The following is a 23,158-nucleotide window of genomic DNA, read 5'->3' on the forward strand; positions in this document are numbered from 1 at the left end:
AGATAATAGAGACGTGGAAAATAGCTTAGCAGTTGTAGCCTCGTTTGCACACCTAAAGATATGTGGAGGAGGCTGGTGCATAAATAGATATTTACCCAAACTCTCACCCCATTTTTATATGAAGTTATGCTCATGAGAATTGCATGATGTAGAAAATGTCCAAGAACCCTGAGAGAGCTGCCTGTGGTGTGTGTGTGTGTGTGTGTGTGTGTGTGTGTGTGTGTGTGTGTGTGTAAGGGAATGAAGAAGAAAAGGAGTAGAAGAGAGACTTGGTTACTTTTAAAGCTGGTTTTTTTTTAAACTGTCTTGAAATTTTTCAGATTTACACAGTGATTTATGTAGGTATCCAAGACCAAGATTTCTCTTCACACAATTACATTTGGTGCTAGATAACTTCTAGTTCTCTGTGGCTCGAATCCTCATGAGCATCATGGGACAGCGAGCAGGACCCTTGGAGCCCACTAGGTGTGTGTGGCTTCCTGTCCACGCTAGTTATAGCAAATGTCCTCAAATATCATGAATTTGGGGAGGAGAAGCAAGGAGCATTCACAGACTGCTATTTCAGGTTCATCGGCTGATAAGATTTTTGTGGTATTTATCTTCTTCCTGCATGTTGTTTGTGGTACATGATTAGAAACAAGTTTAGAAACAAGTTACTCTAAACTTCTTTTTGCTGTTGTTATTGCTTTCGTGGTTAATTTCACCATGTTGAGAACTGAATGCAGAGCCTTGTACACTTTAGGTAGGTTCATTACCACAGAACCTTACCTTTAGCAAAGACCTTAACATGACAGTTTCCTCTATAGCAAAATTACTATTTTTATGCCCATGAAAATTAATAATAGTTTGCATAGTGTCCCATACACTCCATATTATGCATGGTATTTGATTCTTCTGTTTCTGGATTTTTTTTTCTTTCTTTCTAATTGTAGTCTCTTTGTCTCTTTTGCTTTGTTTTGCTTTCTCCAGTTTTTACTCTTTTGGTCAAGTTGTTGTGTTTTTGTTTTTTCCCCTGCATCACGTAAGATGATGCACACACTTCACTTTTCAGATGTCTCCTGAGGATTATATTTGGGTTTGCAACACAAGGCTGCAGACTATGTCATGTCATAAGGAGCACATGATTTCAGAATGATTAAGAAAGCTGCGTCTGTGTGGGACTTCTCACCTCCTTAGCTGGAGACTCTAGGAATGTGTGATGGCTGTGCTCCAGCACGGTTGTTTTCCACTGAATCCACCTTCTCATATTGTTATGTGAGTAGCTCACAGGGCAGAGCACAGAGCAGGTACTCACAACAGAGCAGGTACGCATGTGAGTGAGTAGGCCCATGGACAAGCATGCATGATTGATCGACTTGTGTTTGAGAGATGTGTGAGGAAAGGCTGGGGAGTTGTCCATTCCACGATCTCCAAGCAGGTGATGGCTATGGGTGCAGCAGAGCTCCTGTCCCTTCTGAACTGTAGGAAACCCAAAGTGATCTGAACTAGGTCATGTCAGGACTGAGGAAAACTACAAGCTATCTACTGGTTTTGTGCTGTCAGTATAAGACAGCAACAGCAGAACATCCAAGCCTGGGGGATATGACAGAGCATCTCTGAGTCACTCATGCCTAGGAACTTAATCAAAGCATAAGGAAGCCCCAGACTGAGCCTGTGGAACGCCTCCATATAACTGGTCAGATGCCAAGATGCTTTAGGAATAACACTTTGTAAGTATCTTCCACAAGTAGCTATTCCCAAGATTCGTGCTCTCTCTTCCCCTCCTCACCTCTTCTGGTTTTTAGAGAAAGGATTTCGTTATGTATCACTGGCTGTCCTGGAACTGGCTCTGGAGACCAGGCTGGCCTCAGACTCAGAGATCCACCTGCCTCTGCCTCTCAAGGGCTGGGATTAAAGGCATGATCTTATACCACTACTCAGCATCATTAAAAACACAAAAACACAGATTTTAGTGGTAGAGCGCTTGCCTAGGAAGGCCCTGGCCCGGGTCCCAGCTCGAAAAAATCAAAAAAAAAAAAAAAAAAAAAAAAAGAGGAATGTCTCTCTGTTTCTGTCTCTCAACTCAGTCAGCAAAAGTGTGCCTAAGCATGGGGACCAGTTTAAAAGTCAACACACGGCTGGGGAGGAAAGGCCCTTTGTCCCCAGCTCAAAAAAAAAAAAAACCAAACAAACACACATGTAAATAGCATGATAACACATGCATTCTTACCATCTCAGTGCTGAGAAAGCAGGGACAAACAGATCCCTGTAGCAGGCCCAGCCTAGTCATCAAGCCCCAGGCCAGTGAGAGACCAAGGTAAGTGGCTTCTTAAAAAAAAAAAATCCTTGGTTGACCTCTGGCTTTCATATGCATGTGCACACATAGGATGTGCCCCTAAATATGCACCTACACACACACACACACACGCACACACACACGCACGCACGCACGCACGCACGCACATGCACGTTTGACAGGAAAGATCATACTGCTCCATTTGGTAGCCGAAGAACCTAGGCTAAAGGAGTTACTTACTGGAAGGTATCGGTTAGTGCAGAGTAGCTTTAGTACTGGATCTGAGTCTTCCCAAGCTAAGCTACAGAGGATTCTAAAGACCAAGGACTGCTGGGACTTGAGCCATGAGACTAGCGATGGCAATGGCTAGATGCCAAACCTTTGACTAATGTTTTCTTGGTGGCTCCGTACGCTCCCAAGAAGATAAGTGCACTGGTTGGGTTGGGTTCTGTTTAGTGTTTGTTGTTTGTTTTTGCTGCGTCTTGGTTTCTTAGCTCTAATTGAGGGACTACAATTTGAACACAGAACTGTTGTCAGGATAAATCTAAGGATTGAATCATTGCTTCTATTCTAATACGATGAAAGCAATTTCAACCCTAAGGGTCACATACAAAGATCGTATTGTTCTACAGGACTATGTGAAGCCCTTTAAAGACTGATTGGCCTGCTTTATTATTTTATACAGTTTTTATGGAAACGAGCCCTCAAGGATCGCTTTAAATATGTCCGAAGACCCATAGAAGACGATGAACAAGTCATGAGAAATAAGTGTAAATTTGGACACCGAAGAGGCCAGACAAGGAAGTCTCTCGCTGACATAAGATCTAACGAAATTAAAATTGTGCAGATAAAAGTAAGCCTGAACCCTAAACACTCCGACAACCTCGGCTGATTAATGACGTGACGATAAATTGTAGCACAAAAGCAAAGTGAGATACCCTTTAAAAGTTGCCAATAAAATCAATGGTTTGCATGTCTGACATAATGTTTCTTAAAGGTTGTCAGTAACCAAGATGTTAGTATACCTCTCATCACCATTCTCTTCACAGCCTTCAAAGAAACTGGGGAAACCTTTTAGGCTCTGGGTTCCTGAACTGTCTCTCTTCTTCTCATTCTGTACTGCACTTACAATTCTCTTTTCCTCTTAGTTTTTAGAATGTCTCAAGAGGTCAAACTTGCTTCAAATTCTTATCTAGCCAAAAGTGACCTTGAACTGCTGATCCTCCCGCCTTTGCTTCCAAAGTATTGGGATTACAGACCTGCACCGTCACACTGTCTTGCACCTCATGTTGTGATGCTCATATTTCTACAGAGAGTCGTGATCTTAACATTAATTTAGATTTTTTTTAAGTCCTAGAGATTGAACCCAGGGTCTTGTGCATGCTAGGCAATGTTCTACCGAACTGTGCTCCTACACCTAGAACCATTTTAATGCTCACATTAGGCGGTCTGCAGTCCCAAGGGTCTGGAGAGGCAGATATTCACAAGCATGGTTACAGCGATCTATACTGGCTTCCTTCAACTGCTGGTTGAGAAGGCTTCCAATCCCAGGCTGTGAGTAGCTTCAAGCTGAGGACTGACCAGGCAAAGCCTAAAGACTCCTTCTCCACCAAGGAGAGGCCATGTGAGTCTTAACAAGTGTTTTTTAACTACTCAGAGCCCAGATGTCCTCAGAAAAATATTTTCCTGTTTAAATTACTAATTGCTAACTATAATAGATTGCTGTACAAATCTTAGGAAGGCTGTACAAATTACTAAATATAGACATTGAATTTCTTGCCCTCCCAATTACATTTTCACTTTAATCTACAGGAATATTATAAATCCTGATTCTTTATACATTTATATTTTAAAATGTGCATGATGCAAACATTCTATTTTTTCATCTGGTATATTTGTTTATTATTAATAGAGTAAACTCTGTGATCAGGTCAGTTTCCACAGTATTTCTCTAAGAACTCCAGTTCGTGGACATATGCTTACCATGCTTTGTAAAACATGCATTCCAGCATCATGCACCATGTAAAGTTTCAGACGGAGGTTTATTGCTTAAATATTTTATTAAAACTGTAAATGAGGCTTTCATGTGCTGTCAGTTAAGATACTACTAATTATAGGTCTCTTTGACAAAATGACAAGACCACTAAAGGGTACCCTGAATTTAGTAAGGAATATTTTTAGAAATTTTACTTGTACAATTCCAGATACACACTAAAACCACGGTGTCTGTGAAAGCACAAACTTGTAAGCACACACGTGGGAGGCTCAGGCAAGAGGGCAGAGAGTTCAAGCTTAGTCAAGCTATAGATTGAGACATTGGCTTTTGAAAAAGGAGAGAAAATGAATTAAAATCATGATAAGATAGTTCTACGTTTTTAAGAATTTTGCACATATTCTTAAAATGTCACTCTAGAAAAGAACAATATTACATTATTGCTGTGTAACACTACTCCTGGGGAGATTTCACCCCAGAGAAGACATTGGTGACAGACTAAGTGCAGATACTATCAATGTCTAACTCGGTGAGCCAAGGAGTGTTATTGGGGCTACTTACGGGAGCAGAAATGACTCAGCGTGGGTGACAACTCACCAAAGCCGGGGGCCTAAAGCTTATTGCACAATTTGTAAGCAGCTCATTGGGGTTGGATGGTGTTCTTTTTGGGTGGTTTGGATGGTCTGAGCCCCCTCTTTGTAGTTTAGTTCACCTGAGAGCCTTGTTAGCATGTCAGATGATCTCTGCTTCTCCCAGGTAGGTAAGCATATCTGGGCATTTTCTGGGCCATCTTTACCCTTGAGACTAGTGAATCTGACCAGTTTCAGGGACTTCCTAAACTACTATGAATTGTTTACTTCCTATCTCAGAGAGCTTTCTTGCAATATAGGATGTTTCACCTCTCCTTAGGACATCCTGCTATTTCCCTTCCCTATAAACATTCTGTTTTAAATATTTCACCCCCACTTTAACGTTGTATATGTTAAATTTTTCTCTAAGATGGAAGGTTTTAACCTCAAGGGCACTGATGATAAGAATTGTGCATAAATTGATTTCCTCCCTCAAAAAGCAGATTTTTGCTACACTGAAAGTGAAGTTCCTTTCTAAGTAAATTAAAAATAAGTTAATTCAGTTCCATGCCCCCACTTTTCCTGTGGTTCATATCACATTGAAACACTTTGGAACTGATAAAGTTGAATAAATAGCAATCGTCCCCTGAGTTGAAACTTCATGTCTCCTGTAGTCAGAGGCCACCTTGAGCGGCACGAATCCCAGTTGATGTGTTCCTTTAGTTAATATAACATCTCTGAGTCCTCTTTGTACATTGTCTCTTGTCAAAACACCTTAGAATTATTTGGAACTACAGTGTGTGTGTGTGTGTGTGTGTGTGTGTGTCTGTGTGTCTGTGTGTCTGTGTGTCTGTGTCTGTGTCTGTGTCTGTATCTGTGTCTGTATCTTCTCTTCTAGACTCTCAGTGGCGCCTATATTATGGGATGGATACCTCTAAGGCCTACACAGAGGCATTGATTTAAACAGAACAGGGAATTGAATTTTTCAGGACTGGGCTTTATTTTGTAATTAAACAGAGATTTTTACTTTCCTGCTGTCTAAACTAAAACAGAAATTGGTTATATCTGAGTAACGATAGTTTTCCTGGGAAGGAAATGTCATTGAAAGTATTTACGTACTTTTCAAATGGAGCTGTAAATTACTGTTTCCTTAAAGTCTGGTGCCTCTCTGTACCAGATTTTGTCTTCTAAAAAGTCATAAGCTTTTAAGGAATGAACCACAGAAGCCATGTATTCCTATATATTTTCCAGCTCCCGCAGTGATAAAAAATGAATAAACATGGTTGTGGAAGTTGGCAGAACCTCAATACACTGGATTTATGTCATGGATTTTAGTACCTCATACTGATTGTCTAAATTACTTCCAATCACCACTTTGACCTTCTGATAGCTCTCTTAAGGTTTGAACATCAAAGGTGTTTGGTCTTAGATATTGTTGGGTAATTCTCATATTTTAAAAGTTTCTTGGCTGGTACAATATGTCCACACTATAGAAAAATAAATAAATGTATCTCATATGCTGTAGAGATGCAAAGCGTTAAAGCAGGCGAGAAGCAGGAAGCCGCCCACATGTTCTAAGGCAGAGAAGAGGGATTGGTCCCTTGAAGGAAGGGATTCGGGAGGCGAGGAGGTTGATTTGATTTGATTGGTTTTCTCCAGTTACTTCTTTCTTTGGCGATAGGGCACAAGAATGGATGGCGTCTCAAGCAACGAATGCGGGGTTCTTAGTCCTATCACATAAACTTCCATAATCCATAATCACTTGTGTGACTCTCAACAGAACCTCTTGTTCCTTGCCTTCTATGCTCTCATAGTTTGGCTCTACACAAACTATGCTGTTTAGCTATAGTGCTCAAAGCAAGAGCAGTACTGGTACCCTACCTGTGTATCTGGGGACTTGAGTGCCTCTGATGGTCCACTAAGAACATGCCCACCATAGTTCACTGTGCCAGGATTCTAAGCCCCATCTCCAAACCACTCCCTCAAGAAGCTGAGTGTTTTGCTGTCTTTAAAAATGTCTTTCCAACCTCCAGACCTCGTGTTGCTGCTTGTCCGGTCTTGTATCAGTACAGCAGCCACGCCACCACGTACTAAGCATTTGACCCTTGGCGTCTAAAGAAATAAGGGAAAACAAGGGAAAGCCTGAGAATAGGGAAGCGGTAGCCTGCCGTGAGGCTCGAGATGTGCCCAGATAATCCAGAACCAGATGATTATTTACAGTTCCATGCATTGGAAACTGTGTTTCCTTTCCTTTTTAAATTAATTGATTATGAGTGTTCATGTAGATGTATGTGCTCGTGTACATGCCACGGTGCTTGTGTGGAGGTCAGAGAAGAACTTTGTGGAGTCAGGTCTCTCTTTCCCTCTTCATGACAGCTATAGGGAGCAGACCGAGGCCACTAGGCTTGTACAGTACACACTTCTGACCAATGACCCATCTCACCAGCTTGCTCACTCTCCTACTTAAATCTGTTTAGTTTCCTTTTCTCAATTGTATTTTACTGTATATTTCTTAGTGAATGTGCTGGCCACTCTTCTGTCAACTGGACACGCAAACTAGAAAGGAGGAAGGCTCGATTGAGAAAATGCCTCCATAAGCTCCATCTGTAGGGCATTTTCTTCATTAGTGATTGATGGAGGAGGAGGGCCCAGCCCATTGTGGATGATGCCATCCCTGGGTTCTATAAGAAAGTAGGCTGAGCAAGCCACTAAGCAGCACCCCTCTGTGACCTCTGCATCAGCTCCTGCCTCCAGGCTCCTGCTCTGCTTGAAGTCCTGTCCTGAATTCCTTCAGTGATGAAGCCAAATTAACCCTTTTCCCCCAGCTCGCTTTTGATCATAGCGTTTCATCTCAGCGATAGAAACCCTGACTAAGAAGGCGAGTTCGTACAAATGTGTAGAATCTCAAAGCAGATGGTTTAACTTCGGTGACCGTATGTTGCTGGCATTTTCTCCTCCTCTGTTGTTCTCTTGGTCTCCTGTCATCCCGCACTGCATTTGTTACTTAATAGTTGTTACTGAACGCTTGTCAGCCATGCTTAGTGTAAAGCCAGTGTCTATGACTGGTGGATGGTGACTTACTTCAGAATAAGGGGAAAAAGGACTCCTCTCCTGATCGTCTGGTTCCAGGATGACTTGGTAGCATGTGGCTTCTCATAGATCTAGACTAGGACAGAGGTGCTGTCTAGATGTGGAGCACTGGGACAGAAGAAGCTTGTAAGCCCTGGCTAGCTGGAAGAACACCAATACCAACAGTCTCTTGCTCCTGTACAGGCTGCTGTGACAGTGTGGAGAGGGCTGGAGGGATGAGCCATGTTGTATCTCTGTTGTCTGGCAAAGGGATAGATAGTGGTACCTGGTGCACCCAGGGACACTTGATCTTGGAGACCACACAATCTTTATTTGTTTTTAGGATCACTTGGAGAACCTCTGGGCCTCTTTTAAACACCCCAACAAAGCCACTGGGATATACACACACTTTTAAAGAAAAGATTTGCTCATTTTATCTTCCTATTTTATTTTTGAGACAAGATCTTACTATATAGCCTTGGATGGCCTGGAATTTGCTATGCAGACTAGGCTGGCCTTGAATTCATAGAGAATCTGCTTGCCTTTGCCTCTCGAGTTCTGAAATTAAAGGTGTACACCCCTCTCCCAGCTTTATTATTTTTAATTATATATATTAAGTGTATGTGAGTGTCTGTGTGCGGGTATGACCATGTGCAAGTATCTGGATTCAATCCCAAGAAAGAAAGAAAGGAAGAAAGGAAGAAAGAAGAAAGAAAAGAAAGAAAGAAAGGAAGGAAGAAAAAAAGAAAGAAAGGAAAAGAAAGAAAGGAAGGAAAAAAGAAAGGAAGGAAGGAAGAAAGGAAGAAAGGAAGAAAGAGAAAGGGTTGAATAATATTTTGATTATCACATTATTCTTTTTTTCTATTGCTTCTGAAAATTAAAAAAAAAAAAACAAACTCCTTTTTAGCTAGCATAGTCTCCAGCCACCATCTGGTGGCCCTAATGGCAGAATCATGCCCAACCTCATCAGCACTGGGAACGCCAGGCTTCCATCTTGCTTCTCTGTGACTTTTCTGACTCTCCTGGAGTGGTGGAAACATTCCTGAGGGACTGGCTGGTCCTTCCGGTCTGTGACTTTGTTCTGTAGCCAGTGAGGGAGCTCTGTGAGGAGCACTGCCGTGTACTAGAATAAAACTGCTTTAAAAGTGGAAAACAAAATATCTCCCTGCATATAAACACATGCACTTTTCATTTCCCTTCCTAAGACATTCGTAAGGGACACTTCCTGGAGTCTGAAACATGGACGAACCGAAGTAAACATTTGTCCCATCGGGATGTAAAATGCTCTGCCAACTATCGCGGTAGTTTATTGAGCGAGAGGACCGTGTTAAGTTACCGACACTGTATTTACCGTTCCTCTTTTCTTCCTGTTTATTTAGTATGTACACGCTTTCTGAGTATAAAGCTGGGAAGTGGTATTTCGTGCTACTCAGTTTGACCCAGAAATAAAGTAGCTTGCAAGTTGTGCCAAAGCCTGTCTGGGAATCCTTGCAGTGTCCCTGTGGCTGTTTCCTGTGGCAAGGCTGTTTGTTTCCTGCTGCAGCTGACACATGGTGATTGATTGCATAAGTACTCATTTTTATATCCTTCCCACAGATGTCCCTCTCTCGGTTCAAAACCAAACTAGACAGCATAAAATCAAGAAAAATGTTCACGGTTAACTGTATTCCAGATACAATACAATTATTCCCACCAGGCAGCTAATTTACCAATTCTGGGAAGTTTTACAAGTCAGCACTGGGCAAAGCTGATCGCTTGAGGTTCAGGCCTGCATGCTAAATCCGGAAGCTGATCAGAATGAAAAGGGAAAGCATCATTCCCAAATTCTACTTAGTGACCAGACCATTCAAAACAGGCGCAACTGGGATTTGATTTGAACAACCCCCCCCCCCCCGAAGTTCCAACGAGGCACTCTCCAACAGAAATAGAGCATGAAACACAGAGGTAATTTCTAGCTTTCTAAAAAAGGTAAGAAGAAGCATATGAAATTGACATCAGTATCTTTTACTAAGCCAGTTGTGGCTGCCATATTATCTTTTCGATGTGCGATCATTATAAAAATCAATGATATAGTCTACATTCTGCTCTTGCGTTTGAAATCTAGTATTACCAGCATGGCCATCCAATGAGATAGGCATGTTTAAGCTCATCAGAAGCCACAAGTGCCCAGTGCCTATCATGTTGGGTCCCTCAAGTCTATTTAACCTTGGGAAAAAGGTAGAGGAGAAGAGGGTGACGCTCGACAGAGAAGCATAGCAGCAGACATTTTTTACACAGTGCCGGAGAAGTAGAGTATACCTGAAGGAGAACGAAATTTTAAAAATATGATGTTTAAAGGGTTTTTTTTTTTTGACCATGAAAAGATTGTTTTAGTCCTTGAAAATATTCTCAACAGAGGACGCTATCAGAAACAAAGCTCTTTGACCTTTCAGAAATCATTATGCGGACAGAGTGGAAATTACTGAGAAATTACGAGATTTCTTTTAGACAGCGCACGTATTCAAAGTTTAAGTATGATTTAAGAATGAATTATGAATTGTGCAAGTTCAAGTGTCTTTTCAAATGTTATAACCCATATGCAGGCTTCACTAGTCCTTATGAAGGAACTCTCCTACTACAGAAGCAAACTCCAGCTTTAGAAAAAACGCACGGTGTCTTGAAAAGAACATACCTTACTGGAAAGCTCTGAATTTGCCCTCTGTGATTGTTAGTCGGAAAAACAGAAGCACTTCCGCCTTTGTAGAGAAGCCAGGTCACGTTTCCTTCTCATTGCCAACTTCTGAAATAAAAATAGCACTACTTTTTAAAACTACTTCATGCAGTCTGTCAGTATAGCACGATGTCACATTATATAAACAACCCTGTAACAAGGTTTAATGTCTAAAACCGTGAACTTTACTAGTCACAAAGATGATACGCTGTATGTCAGCTGCATGACAGTGGTGTCCTTGGTCTTATCAAGGTATTAATGTTCACGCAATTGTCATTCAAAATTGTATGCATGTAGGTGTTTTGTCTGCTTGATCATCCATGTACCGCATGCATGCCTGACCCTTGGAAACCAGAAGAGGTCATTGGCATCGATACCTTGGCTTCGAAGTTACTCAGGGTTGTGAGCTGCCATATGGGTGCTCGGAATCGGATTTAGGTCCTCTGAGAGACCAGCTCTTGACCTTCAAGTCACCTCTCCTGCCCCACTTCTGTCCTTGAAGCTGGATCTCAGGTAGCACGGTTTAGCTTTGAATTCACTGTGTAGCCAAAAGCTGAGCTTAAACTCCCATTCTCCTGCCTCTAGGTTCCAAGCGCTGGAGTGGCAGATGTGTGCCACCACGCTTGGCTTCTAACAAGACACTGTCTCTGCAGAATCATTCATTCAGACCGCAGAGTCTAAAATGAGAGTGTGTTTAGTAAAACTCAACTTGAGTTTATTCACCTTCGAGAAAAAAGAAAAGGTTCAATTACATTTGTTTTTAACCATTCTGTATTTTCCCCTTTTCAAAAGTAGGCTCAATGATCTGTTGCCATCTAATTTAGATACAGTCATCTTCTCATTTCTGTCCTAGCCATCGGCCTAGACTTCAGACAGCTGGCACTGAACTCTGAGGGGTTCAGTGAATCCCCAGGGGTTGTAGAGGCCACTCCACAAGTCCCAGTGCAGTAAAGGAAGATCTGCTCTGTCTGAATCTAGCAGTTCACTTTCTCATTAATTCGTGAGGACTCCCTTGAGGCCACTGTCCTGGAGTGGCCTTTCCTGTCTCCCTGAGCAGGAGTGGTGTCTTTACCCCTCATCCCGTCTTCCTCTCCCTTTCCATTTTCCTTGTGGAAGTACATCCCATGTATTCTTTATGAAAGACACCTCAGCCGCAGTTCTGTAAGAATCCAGTGGGGCTCATCCCTGAATTCCCCTGTCTAGTGTTCGCTGCTAAGGAATGGGTTTGGAGAACAAGAGAAGCAGGTCTACACTAGCAGAAACATCCAGAAAATCTGGTCATTTTGGTGTTTGAGAAGTCTCTTTGTCCTAAGGAGAGAGACCTGGACCAACCAATTTCTAAGTTCCTTTGAGCTCTGACAATGTCATTAAAAATACATCTAATGTCAGATAAATCTTTCAAAGGGGAAGAATATTGAGAATTAAATTCTGATGCACTCACTTAGTAAGGAAATATACCCAATCTGGAACCTAAACCCTAACCATGGCTAGTCCCATTAGTCGATCAAATAGGAGCTGCCTAGATATTTCAGTGTCATAATAGGTAAGGGATGTCATAATGGGTAAGTTCATCGTGCATAAATGTGAGGAGTATCATTAACATCAAAATTTCATTATATTTAAATAATAGCAAGCCATGCATATAACTCAAGTTTAGATTTCATTTTACTTAAGAAATACTTTCTATACATTTGAGAAGATATAAAATAGTGTGCAGTGTGTGACAAGCACACAATCTATGAGACAAAATGGGCACCAAGATTGGCATTTAGCTTACCACTAGATAGCTGCTGGTACTAGATAATTGCATGGACCTGAGTTTTCCTCCCCTCCCCCAGCACTTGCCTTGGCAACATCACGGTGTTTGGAAGTAACCATGCCTTGGAATTTTATGTTCTCCTTTATCAGGTTTTTAAGACAGTGATTTCCGTGTCATCTATGCGTGGAATGAATTACTGTTTCATATGACTTATTTTTGAGATAGATAGGAAGTCATGATATGATGGAATTGGATAACTTCCTTTTTTCCACTTGCTGTGATGTCTTTGGGATACAATCAGGCTGCTATTTCTTTCTTTCTCCACAGGTTGAGTAATCTAATGTGACAGGGAATCCCATTGTCTCTGGATGCTTGCCTACCCATCGTCCTCTGACTTGTGTCTGGTTTGGTTTTAGGACATATGCAGGCGCTTTTGCCAAAGACTTTTGCACAGGGCAGGACTGCTGGTTTATAGATTGTGCAAGTCTGCAACTTTGCAAGACAAAATTACATTGTTTTCCTAAATGATTGTAGACATTTGACTTCCTGAGCGAGACTTATTATTAGATGCCTTTTATACTCAAACCTGAAAGTAGATTGTTTTATTAGTCCTGATTTTCATGGTAATTATTCATGAATTGGGTATATCTTCATATATTTCTAAAAGGTTTACATGTACTTTTCCTTGAAATTCCTGTTCATAAAGGTCTGAAGGAGCTGAAGGGGCTTGCGACCCCATAAGAACAACAATGCCAACCAACCAGAGCTTCCAGGGACTAAACCAGTACCCAAAGACTATACATGGACTGACCCTGGGTTCCAACCTCATAGGTAGCAATGAATAGCCTTGTTGGGCACCCGTGGAAGGGGAAGCCCTTGGTCCTGCCAAGACTGAACTCCCAGTGTACGGGATTATTGGGGGGCAGTAACAGGGGGTGAATGGGGAGGGGAACACCCATAGAGAAGGGTTAGGGGGCTGATGGACAGGAAACTGGGGAAGGGAATAACATTTGAAATGTAAACAAGAAATAACCAATTTAATAAAAATGGAAGAAATTTCTGTTCATGCCCTTGACATTTTTGTCAGCTTATTTATTTGCAAAAATCATAAATACATATGTATTTTATGAGTATTTCACTTTTATGAGCTTTATCAATTATATCCATTGTCAGTATCTCCTCGCAGTCTGTGTTTTTTCTTTTAAACATCTTTCTGCTTGTGTTTCGACATAGTTGTCGTTTTAATGCAATTATGGTTATCAGTCTTCTCACTTTTGATTTAGTTTCTTCAGAAAACCTTTCTCCACCTTGAACTGATAAAATATTCTTCAATTTCCTTTAATTAAAAAAAGTTTTGCCTTTAACATGAAAGTTCTTAGATCATAAAGGACTCTTTTTATTTTGTGAGCAAAATAATGCTGTGTGTTTGTGAGACAGCCTTCTCCTCTCCCGGGGACCTGTGGTGCACCTTTGCTGCTCCTAGTTCTGGTCTGAAAATGTCCGCTGCTCTGTCCAACAATAGCTGCATTCTTTGGTGTGCAGCTGAGGAACATCTGGATACCTTCCATTCTACTTATTACACTGTTATCATAATAATCTCATTATTCTTTTCCAGAGGAGCCTTATCCTGAATTTTAAAGTGTGTGTGTGTGTGTGTGTGTGTGTGTGTGTGTGTGTGTGTGTGTGTGTGTGTGTGTGTGTGTGTGTGTGTGTGTGTGGTGTGTGTGTGGTGTGTGTGTGTGTGTGTGTGTGTGTGTGTGTGTGGTGTGTGTGTGTGTGTGTGTGGTGTGTGTGTGTGTGGGTGTGAGTGTGTGAGTGTGGTGTGTGTATGTGTGTTTATGTGTGTGTGTGTGGTGTATATGTGTGTGTGAGTGTGAGTGTGAGTGTGTGTCTGTGTGTGAGTGTGTGTGTGTGTGAGTGTGTGTGTGTGTGTGTGTGTGTGGTGTGTGTGTGTGTGTGTGTGTGTGTGTGTGTGAGTGTGTGTGTGTGTGTGTGTGGGTGTGTGTGTGTGTGTGTGTGTGTGTGTGTGTGTGTGTGTGTGTGTGTGTGTGTGTGTGTGTACAAGCTGAAGGACAGAAGACATCTCTCTTGATTGGCTCTTTCTTGACACCTGCTAGGATCCAGAGGTTGACATCAGTTTATCAGTCCTGTTCATCAGCTGAGCCATCACACTGGCCCACTCTTGGGCTTTATGTCTTTTGTGAGTTTTAGGATTTGATCATCAAGATACTAGCTGGTTGTGCTGTTGATAATTATATTTTTTAAAAAAATTATGTGTTTATCTGTGTCTGCATGCAGGTCAGTGCACATGCATGCAAGAATCCATAGAGCCAAAAGGAGGCACCCAGGTCCCCTGCAGCTTGAGTTACAGGCAGTTTTGAGTCACGTGACACATCGGTTCTAGGAACAAACTCCGGTCTTCTGAAATAGGAGTCAGTGCTTTTTAACTTCTCTCTACCACAGATAGTTTATGTATTAACGGGAATGTTGTCGAGTCTATACCATTTTGGAAACAGATGACTTCTTACAAGCTGACTCTAACTGTAAATAGCCAACCCCTACATCTATTTATAACTAATTTTCTTCATGCACATCTTGCATGTCTTTTTATAGATTTATATTACGTTACATTACACTACAGTAAAGGCAATTTATTATTATTTTTGAAATAGTAAAAATATTTTCTAGCTGAGTGAGATGGCACATTACCTGTAACTGCATTACTTAACCACCTGGGTTAGGAGGACTGAGGGTTGGGGACCAGCCTGGGCTACATGGTAAAACTCGTTGATGGAGTTGGTTCTCTTTTCCACGGTGTGGACTCTGAGATTGATCTCAGATTGTTTGTTTGCAGGTACTTTTACCCACTGAGCCATCTCTCTGGCGCCTGTTTCTCGTTCCTGGTCTCAATAGACAGTTGAATGATATAGTATAATATATAACATTATATAATTTAGTATGTTTGATGTGACTATGATTTTAAGGAGCATCATTTTTTAAAACTTCGTCATTCAAAAACAATGCTAGCTTGAGACCTTTTTGTTCAATAAATATAATTTTTTAATTTACCCTTTTACTTTGATGAATATCTTTCTGTAAATAAAAAATGCATGTGTAACTATATGAAATGCTTTTCAACATTATTGGAAATGATTCTGTTTTTCACTCCAAACTGCCTCATATACTGTGTAATATTTACGTATATTTGGACAGGCCAAGTAAATTATGGAGCTTTTAAAACATTACATTTCTTTCTTTTGTCTCAAACCTTTCCATAACAGCGGCTCGCAAACTGGGCTTTAGCAAGATAACATATGAAATATTATGAGGAAAGCAGTCACATTTCTCTTCAGGTTCCTAGTTCCTTTGCAATGTCAAACGGACAGTGCTTCCAGGGATAAGCCCAAGTTAGTGTCCCTGGTTCCTGGTATTTCGTCCTAGTTCTTCATTTTATTCTGAATTCTCTCTCACACTGTTCTTTTATATTTGAGGATCACATCAGAGAGGCATTGTAGAATAGCTGAGCTCTCTCTCTCTCTCTCTCTCTCTCTCTCTCTCTCTCTCAATTCTCAAGCAAACTTTACATAAATTGTGAGCATTCAGCTTCAAAGGATAGGTAGAATCGAGCTCTAAAACCCTTCCTTTTCTTTGTGGAACAATTTTTATCTAATGAAATTGAGTAAGATGGGAGAAGCTTTATCCTAAGCCATTCTAAATTATATTTCTCTAGGAAGTCACTCGATCTATGTCTGGCTGGTTCTACTGAGCTCACAGGCATAAAGGTAGGCATGACGTCTCCCTAACATCTGTAACATTTGATGTCAGAGCCCACAAGTTCTTTGGTCTTGTTCACTTACAGATGCCATCTGCCTACATCCTGGTGAGCTAGCCTGTTTGTTAGCTTCCATTCAATGTCCTTAACTGAGTTTCTCCAAAGGAAATTGATAGAAAGTTTTCTTTCTTTCTTTCTCAAAGCTGTCTTATAAGTTTTTAACCAGGGGTGTGTGAGATATTCTCTAACTATTCCCAACCCACCAAGTACATAATGACCAGGAGTGATACAGTGGCATATATACAGATTTATAGGCACACATACATACCCACAAATAAAAATAAATACAATTCTTTAAAGAGAGCATAGATTAGAATTTCATTGTAAGCAACTATTTAATTTGTTTTCATAAGTGACTGCCCCTTAGTTAACCATGTTCAAGGCCAAGTGAAATTACATACATTTGGCAACACACAATTAGGTATACATCAAGAAGAGGGAGGTGCAGCCTCTCGGAGAGCCGGGTATCACGAAGTTTTCAACTGCCCCGAAACATGAGAGCCACTGACACTTTGAAAAATCTTTGGCAGGAAGATTCTGTTTACCTAGACTCGGAGGTGGATGAGCACATTAACTGGTTCCAGCGAGCGTATGTGAAAACAGACAGGGACTGGAGAGAAGTTGACAAGAGGATGAGTCAAACTTTGGAAATAAGAAGAAAGATGATTGGGGGCTGAACCCCTCTCAAGGACATTCTTAAGATGGTTCCTTTCCTGAAGTACCCTTGCCAGGTCAGCTAATCACCTAGAACAATGTCCCTTCTTGGTGACAAGTTCATTCCCCTCCGGACTCTCCACCACCCCACCCCACCCCACTTCACCTCCTTTTCCTCTGAAGTAGTGACCACACGGCCCAGCAAGACAGTGTGAGTCTTACTAGGGCATGAGCAGGACAGTCGGGTCAGAAGTGCACGAAGCCCCCTGGAGAGAGCCCGCACTGCTGTCTTTAGGATCAGAGTTCCCTGTACGCACACTGTGGAAGGAGGGGCATGAGCTGTCTGCACTTTAGGGTATTTTTTTCTCACATGAATAATTCCATTTTGCACTCACATAGACAGTTAAGACAGTATGCTCAGAACTCTTCCCAAGCAATATTTTTTTTTCTATTTCTTTCATAACATCAAATCATTTCTTAAAGTGTCTTAGTTAGTTAGGGTTTCTATTTCTATGATGAAAGACCATAGCCAAGAGCCATTTGGGGTGAGAGAGGGCTTATTTGGTGTACACTGTAATATCATAGTTCATCACCTGGAATATGGAACCTAGAGGCAGGAACTGAAGCAGAAACCGTGGGCTGGCTTGCTCAGTTTGCTTTCTTAACACAGAACCAGCTTCCCAAGGGGTGGCACTGCCCACAATGATCTGGGCTTTCCCATATATGTCATCGAGCAAGAAACTGCCCTCTGCAGCTTGCCTTATGGGCCAACCTGAATTGAGAAAAATCAACCAGGGCAAAAAGTGACCTTATAGGACTCTGCTGTTCTGTCATTTCTTGGAGTCGATGTGCTCCAGATATAGGAGCTGAGCCAGAGCACTGGCAATCAGGGACGGGACCCAGCAGTTTGCCCTGACCCTTCATCACCTCATAAACATTAGTGTCATCTCCAATAAAATTCTTTTAACACAAAGTTTAACAATTAAAAAAAATCACTTATTAGACTGTCTAAATTTTCAGGATATCACTGGGGTGTATGGCCATGACAAAAGACAAGTAGAGTTGAGATTTAGGAGGAAGGAGAAAAAAATTAAACCCCTCAGGTTTCCAGAGGCCCTTTGAGGTGCTGTTTTCCTTTCTGAGAAGCAGCTTCAATTATCTCTTAGTCACGTTAAAGTGGTGCTGTTTTAGGAACCTGCTGTCTCGGTCCACCCAGAGATGAGGCAGGAGACGCTCTGAAGCCAAGGTGTTACGATTGGTCAGCAGAAACTCGCCAATGCATGCAGCAAAGGGAAATGTTTTAAGGTGTGGAGAGAGGGCTCTCCCACCACTGGTGTCACCCACTGGGAGTTTGGTGTCTGTAAGCATCTGCATTAAGGATAGTAGTGGACCTAACTGGTGCAGAGGGAGAAGCATGGGAAGAGAGAGGTGAGAGAAAGCCCGTGAACTAGGCTAAATCTCACCAGCATGGTGGATTCTATTTATACAGGGGTACATAAGCAGTTATGGATTTTTTTATGTCTCACTACCTTGTCAGTCACTTAAATGTCAAATGCATTCAGTGGCTAAGAAACACACCCATGCACACACAATAAGTCTGAAATGTTGGGAAGGCTATTATTAGTATTATTAGCATTTTTAGTATGCTGTTACAAATAAATAAATAAATGTAGATAAAGAGAAAATTCTATCCTGTGCTAAATAGAGTGCCAACTAATACATTTGGAAAAGACAGATAAGCCAAATACCCCTTGGCAGTAAAGATACCAACTTTTGCATCAATGGGTATTCAATCTGGTTGATAAAGTTAAGTGAGGGGGCCAGGTGTGCTGGCACTCCTCTGTAATCCCTGCACTTGCAGGGGACAAGGGGCAGGGGGCAGGGGACAGGGGGCAAATTGGGTTACAGAGCGAGTCCCAAGTCATTCTGGAATACACAGCCTCCCTAGCAAAACCTCCCATCAAAAGTCCACACACATAACAGAAAGTCATTCTCAGTGTGTCTTCTCATCAAATACAACACAGTTCAGATATGGAGAAGTGGAAAGAGCTGGTAGATTCCAGCTTAACCAACTGAGAAAAGTTATTATCTTTGAAGGAGGTGGCCGCCCACGCCTTTAATCCCAGCACTCAGAAGGCAGAGGCTGGTAGATCTCTGTAAGTTCAAGGCCAGCCTGGTCTAAAGACCTAGTTCTAGGACAGCCAGGACTACACAAAGGAACAAAGAAAACTTGTATCAAAAAAAAAAAAGAGAGAGAGAGAGAGAGAGAGAGAGAGAGAGAGAGAGAGAGAGAGAGGAAGGGAGGGAGGGAGGGAGGGAGGAAGAAAGAAAGAAAGGAAGAAAGAGAGAAAGAGAGAAAGAAAGAAAGAAAAGGAAAAAATAGTATCTTTAACATAGGGACAAATTCCCAATTTCTGTTCCTGATCCTTACCTCAAATGCAGAAGCTCTGGAGAAATATCTCACAGAGAGAAAAGATACTTACTGATGAACCACTTTTCAAATCTGAATGAGCCAAAAAGTTAGATCCCCCAAACTTAAGTGTCTTTGTACTTAGGAAAATTAAGGGGCAAAGGAGCGTCCTGTCTATAGTTTATTGTCAGTAGGACTCCATGAAGGGCATCTGTAAGTTCTATTTATTTAAACTTTAATATCAACTGGAAATTATATCAAAATAAAGGAGAAAATGGGCCCTGGGCCCAGGGAAGAGGCTGACTTGATCTTCCTCACATTTTCCTGCCTGTGTAGTGAGAGAGCCTTTCCTAACGCTCAGCTCAGCTCCTCTCCTCAGCTCTCCAGCAAGAGCTGCCTGACCAGAGCACTGTACCCTGATGAGGATGAGTCTCAGCTTCAAATGCCTTAACTTTCAGACCTTGATCAACTTATGGTTTACCCAAATATCTAAGGACCCATGAGGCTCCATGGTCAACATTAAATGGTACAGTCTCAGGGACAGTGAAGACAAAATTAAGTCACATTGGTGTAGATGACTAGGAGGTCTGGTGTCCTCATCAGTCAACTGAGGAGGAAGGGCAGTAGGAGTGGAATTCTCTGGGAGGCCAAATTTAGAAACTTCTAGAAAATGTAGGCAAAAGTGGTTTTGGATTCAAGAGGCTTCTATTGGATTTGCTTTAACTTGGAGTCCTGCTTCTCTGCACATGTATTGTTAAACTCGTCTTCAGTCTCTTAAACCCATCCTTAGGTCCTAAGATAGGGTATTTTTCAAGAGCTGTTTCTGAAAAGCCAGGAGCGTTCCAGGTTTGCCTTTTGCTGGACACTGCTAAACCATAGCTATCCTAGCTTAGTTTCTGTTGCTGTGATAACGCAGATCAGAAACAACTTGGAAAGAGTTCATTTGGCTTACAGGTTGCACAGTCCATGATCAGGAGAAGCCAAGGCAGGAAACCTGAGGCAGGAAACCTGAAGCAGGAACTTGGAGCAGAAACCTTTCAGGAACACTGCTTCTAGCTCGATCCCCTGGCCTACCTTTCTTACACTGTCCGGGCAGGGGCCACCATGGACCTCCAACATTGATTAGAATTACGAAGAAGCCCACAACCACCCCCACATGCCAGTCTAATAGAGGCCATTTCTCAGTTGAGATCCTCTTTCCCTGCTCTGTCTAGATTTATGCCAAGTTGAGAAAAATAAACCACAATGACAACAATGTGGTTTATAGAAAGAAATGTGCTGAGAATTTTATGCACGTAACCCAAAAAGCCAGTATACATGTGTAATAGACATTTTGTGATTTTTCATTTAGTAGAATTTATATCCAAAGTTTTCATTTGTAATCGATCTTATTTTCCATTCTAGTATTAAAAATCAGACAATTCTATAAAATAGAACAAAAGTTTCCCTAAGCTTTTTCTCCTCTTCCTCTTCCTCCTCCTCCTCTTTTTCTTGGGTTCTAAGACAGGGTTTCTCTGTGTAGCCCTAGCTGTCTTAAAATTCACTCAAACTTAAAATTGACCTCAAACTCAAGAGGTCTGCCTGCCTCTGCCTCCTGAGTGCTGGGATTAAAGACCTGTGTCACCACCGCCCAGCTCTAAAGTTTTAATTTTATATCTAATTTTTTATTTAAGTTTTGTTTGACTGTTCACATCAGACTTCCACTCTTTTCCTCTCTTAGCCTATGTCCACTACTAAGCTACTAAAAACTTGGGACTATATTGTGTTATTCATGGAAGCTTAGTATAATATTAACTAGCTACCCACACTCTGATATTGGAAAGATAATAACCTTTTCTTGTAACCTCAAAGATCTATTTCTCTCTTCCCCCAGATGTTCAGAGAAGTTCAAATTCTTACAAAGCAGATATTTATAAGAAAACAAGGCATATCCTGGAATCCTACTCCGAAAATATACTGACTGCTTTTTCAGCGCTGGACAATCCAACCAACACTGCACTGCAAGAGAAGATGAAACCATACACGGATGAAGGGGTGCTGCAGTGTTAGTGAACCCCAGGGTGGGGCAGGGAGCAGGAGCCGGGTCTCAGCCATTTCTGCAACTCCAGCAGAAGAGCTTCATTACACTAAGTGCAGTTCAATGAGACAGGAAAAAAAATTCAGATGAGGGAAAGAAAAAGCCTAGGTTAAAAAAGTACATTCATTATAAAATTGTATTATGAGTGCTGGTACCTTTTGCTTTTATAATATACACAAGACCAAACACTGTACAATCTGACCAATGGACAGAGCACAGAACGCTTGACTTTGCTGGCCCTGGCCTTGCAGGTAACCTGAAGTTTTGAAGGGTTCATTAGAAACTCTTGGTTAAAAATGGTTGTGACAGTGAAGAGATGATCAGATTAAATGTTTGCCGGGCAAGCATGAGGATTGGGGTTCTGCATCCCAGAACCCATGTCAAAGCTGGGCAGGTGTGGCAGGCATCTGTAAATCCAGCACTTGGGAGGCAGAGGCAGGATCCTGAGGCAAGCTGGCTAAGTGGACCAACACTAAGTGATGTGTGAGCCCTAGATGCAGCCGGTGACCCCAGCCCAGTAAATAAGTTGAAGAGCAATGGAGGGAGATGCTTGATGTCAACTTTGGGTCTCCACACACACCCGCATACACACCAACACACATGTGCCCACACATGTAAACATGCATACACATGCGTACATGGACCACCACATACACATGCAAAAAATTATTGTAAAAGACTCTTCCAAGAAGACTTGTTTCACACAGTGGAAGGTGATGATAATTTAATGAAAAGCAAGCCCAACATTTTAATAGTAGCTTTTTGTACAGTTTTCACAGCCCCCCCCCCCAAAAAAAAACCGGCCATTTTTAAACCTTGGATGTGTTTGCTTTGAAAGATATGAAGATGACTGCCATGTGTTTGCTCCTCCCACATGTTTTGGGGGTTGAGCCCAGCCTTTTTGTCATTGTGAATGAGAAGGTACGCAGTATGTTTATGGCCACTCATTATATATGATTCACGTACAAGGTGAGGGGCCTATGTCAGTCATTTTATTTTATGATTAGGCTAAACTGTGACTAGCTTACTTACTGTTATATTGTTTGGCATTCAGACAGGCTTTATCACTTAGCTGTTTCACTTATCAGCGGTAATGACGGCTTTCCCCTTTTCAGGTGCATGTATGTGTCCACGCCTGTGTTGGAAGTTACAAATCCTTTCCTCGCCAACAGCTTTGAGTTTTCTCTGTATGTGAACAAAGAGAAGCTCACGAAGGTGGATGACTGTGTCACAGCTCTGGTTGCTTTGGTGGCTGCTTTCCTTGTGTTTGGCATCGAGTGTCCGAGAAGACTGTCCCAAACCTTCAACTTCCTAGAGACGTTGATCTTTTGATGTGCAGAGTCCTCAGTTTCCCTCTTTGAAAGGAGATCAGATCTCAACCTCCGATCACTGAAGAGCATCTGAATGAACCCTCCAGGGTGATGCAAACTTCACAGACAACTGCAGCTTCATCTTAGAATAGCCTTAGAGGTAGGGGTTAGAAAAATCATGTCATCCCCAGCATCAGTGAATTTTGGAAGCCTCTCCCTCTAACTTAGTTACTTAAGTTCTTTGCGAAGTTTGGTAATAAAATACTACTTAAAGGCTCTGAGTCTGATCTGACGTCAGTAGTTAAGGTTTTGTGTTCAACACTGTCACTTGTACCTGGCATAAAAGACATTATGAGGTAAAACCCTCCCAGTCAGGGTCTGACCCTGAAGTTAACTCGGCGTGACCCATGAGTTGAACAGCCGCCCTTTAGTTTCTTTGGTTAGAACATTAGTTGGAAACACCTTGAACTTGAATATTTTAAAGAGATATATAGTCCTCA

The 23,158-nt window shown here is 41.8% G+C and overlaps 1 protein-coding gene across 1 annotated transcript in view; it reads left to right on the forward strand.

Annotated features, from left to right (window-relative positions):
* The window catches only part of Samd3 (sterile alpha motif domain containing 3), a 43,203-nt gene extending 20,387 nt beyond the window's left edge, over nt 1-22,816 (forward strand). Inside the window, 7 exon segments of the mRNA XM_032894909.1 lie at nt 2,961-3,128; nt 16,738-16,938; nt 21,145-21,172; nt 21,175-21,315; nt 22,187-22,280; nt 22,464-22,674; nt 22,676-22,816. Of these exon segments, the coding sequence (XP_032750800.1) occupies nt 2,961-3,128; nt 16,738-16,938; nt 21,145-21,172; nt 21,175-21,315; nt 22,187-22,280; nt 22,464-22,674; nt 22,676-22,741 (909 nt within the window). The 3' untranslated portion in view covers nt 22,742-22,816.
* The last annotated feature ends 342 nt before the right edge of the window (nt 22,817-23,158 follow it).

The sequence above is a fragment of the Rattus rattus genome, chromosome 2 (genome assembly GCF_011064425.1).
Source record: "Rattus rattus isolate New Zealand chromosome 2, Rrattus_CSIRO_v1, whole genome shotgun sequence".
Lineage (NCBI taxonomy): Eukaryota > Metazoa > Chordata > Mammalia > Rodentia > Muridae > Rattus > Rattus rattus.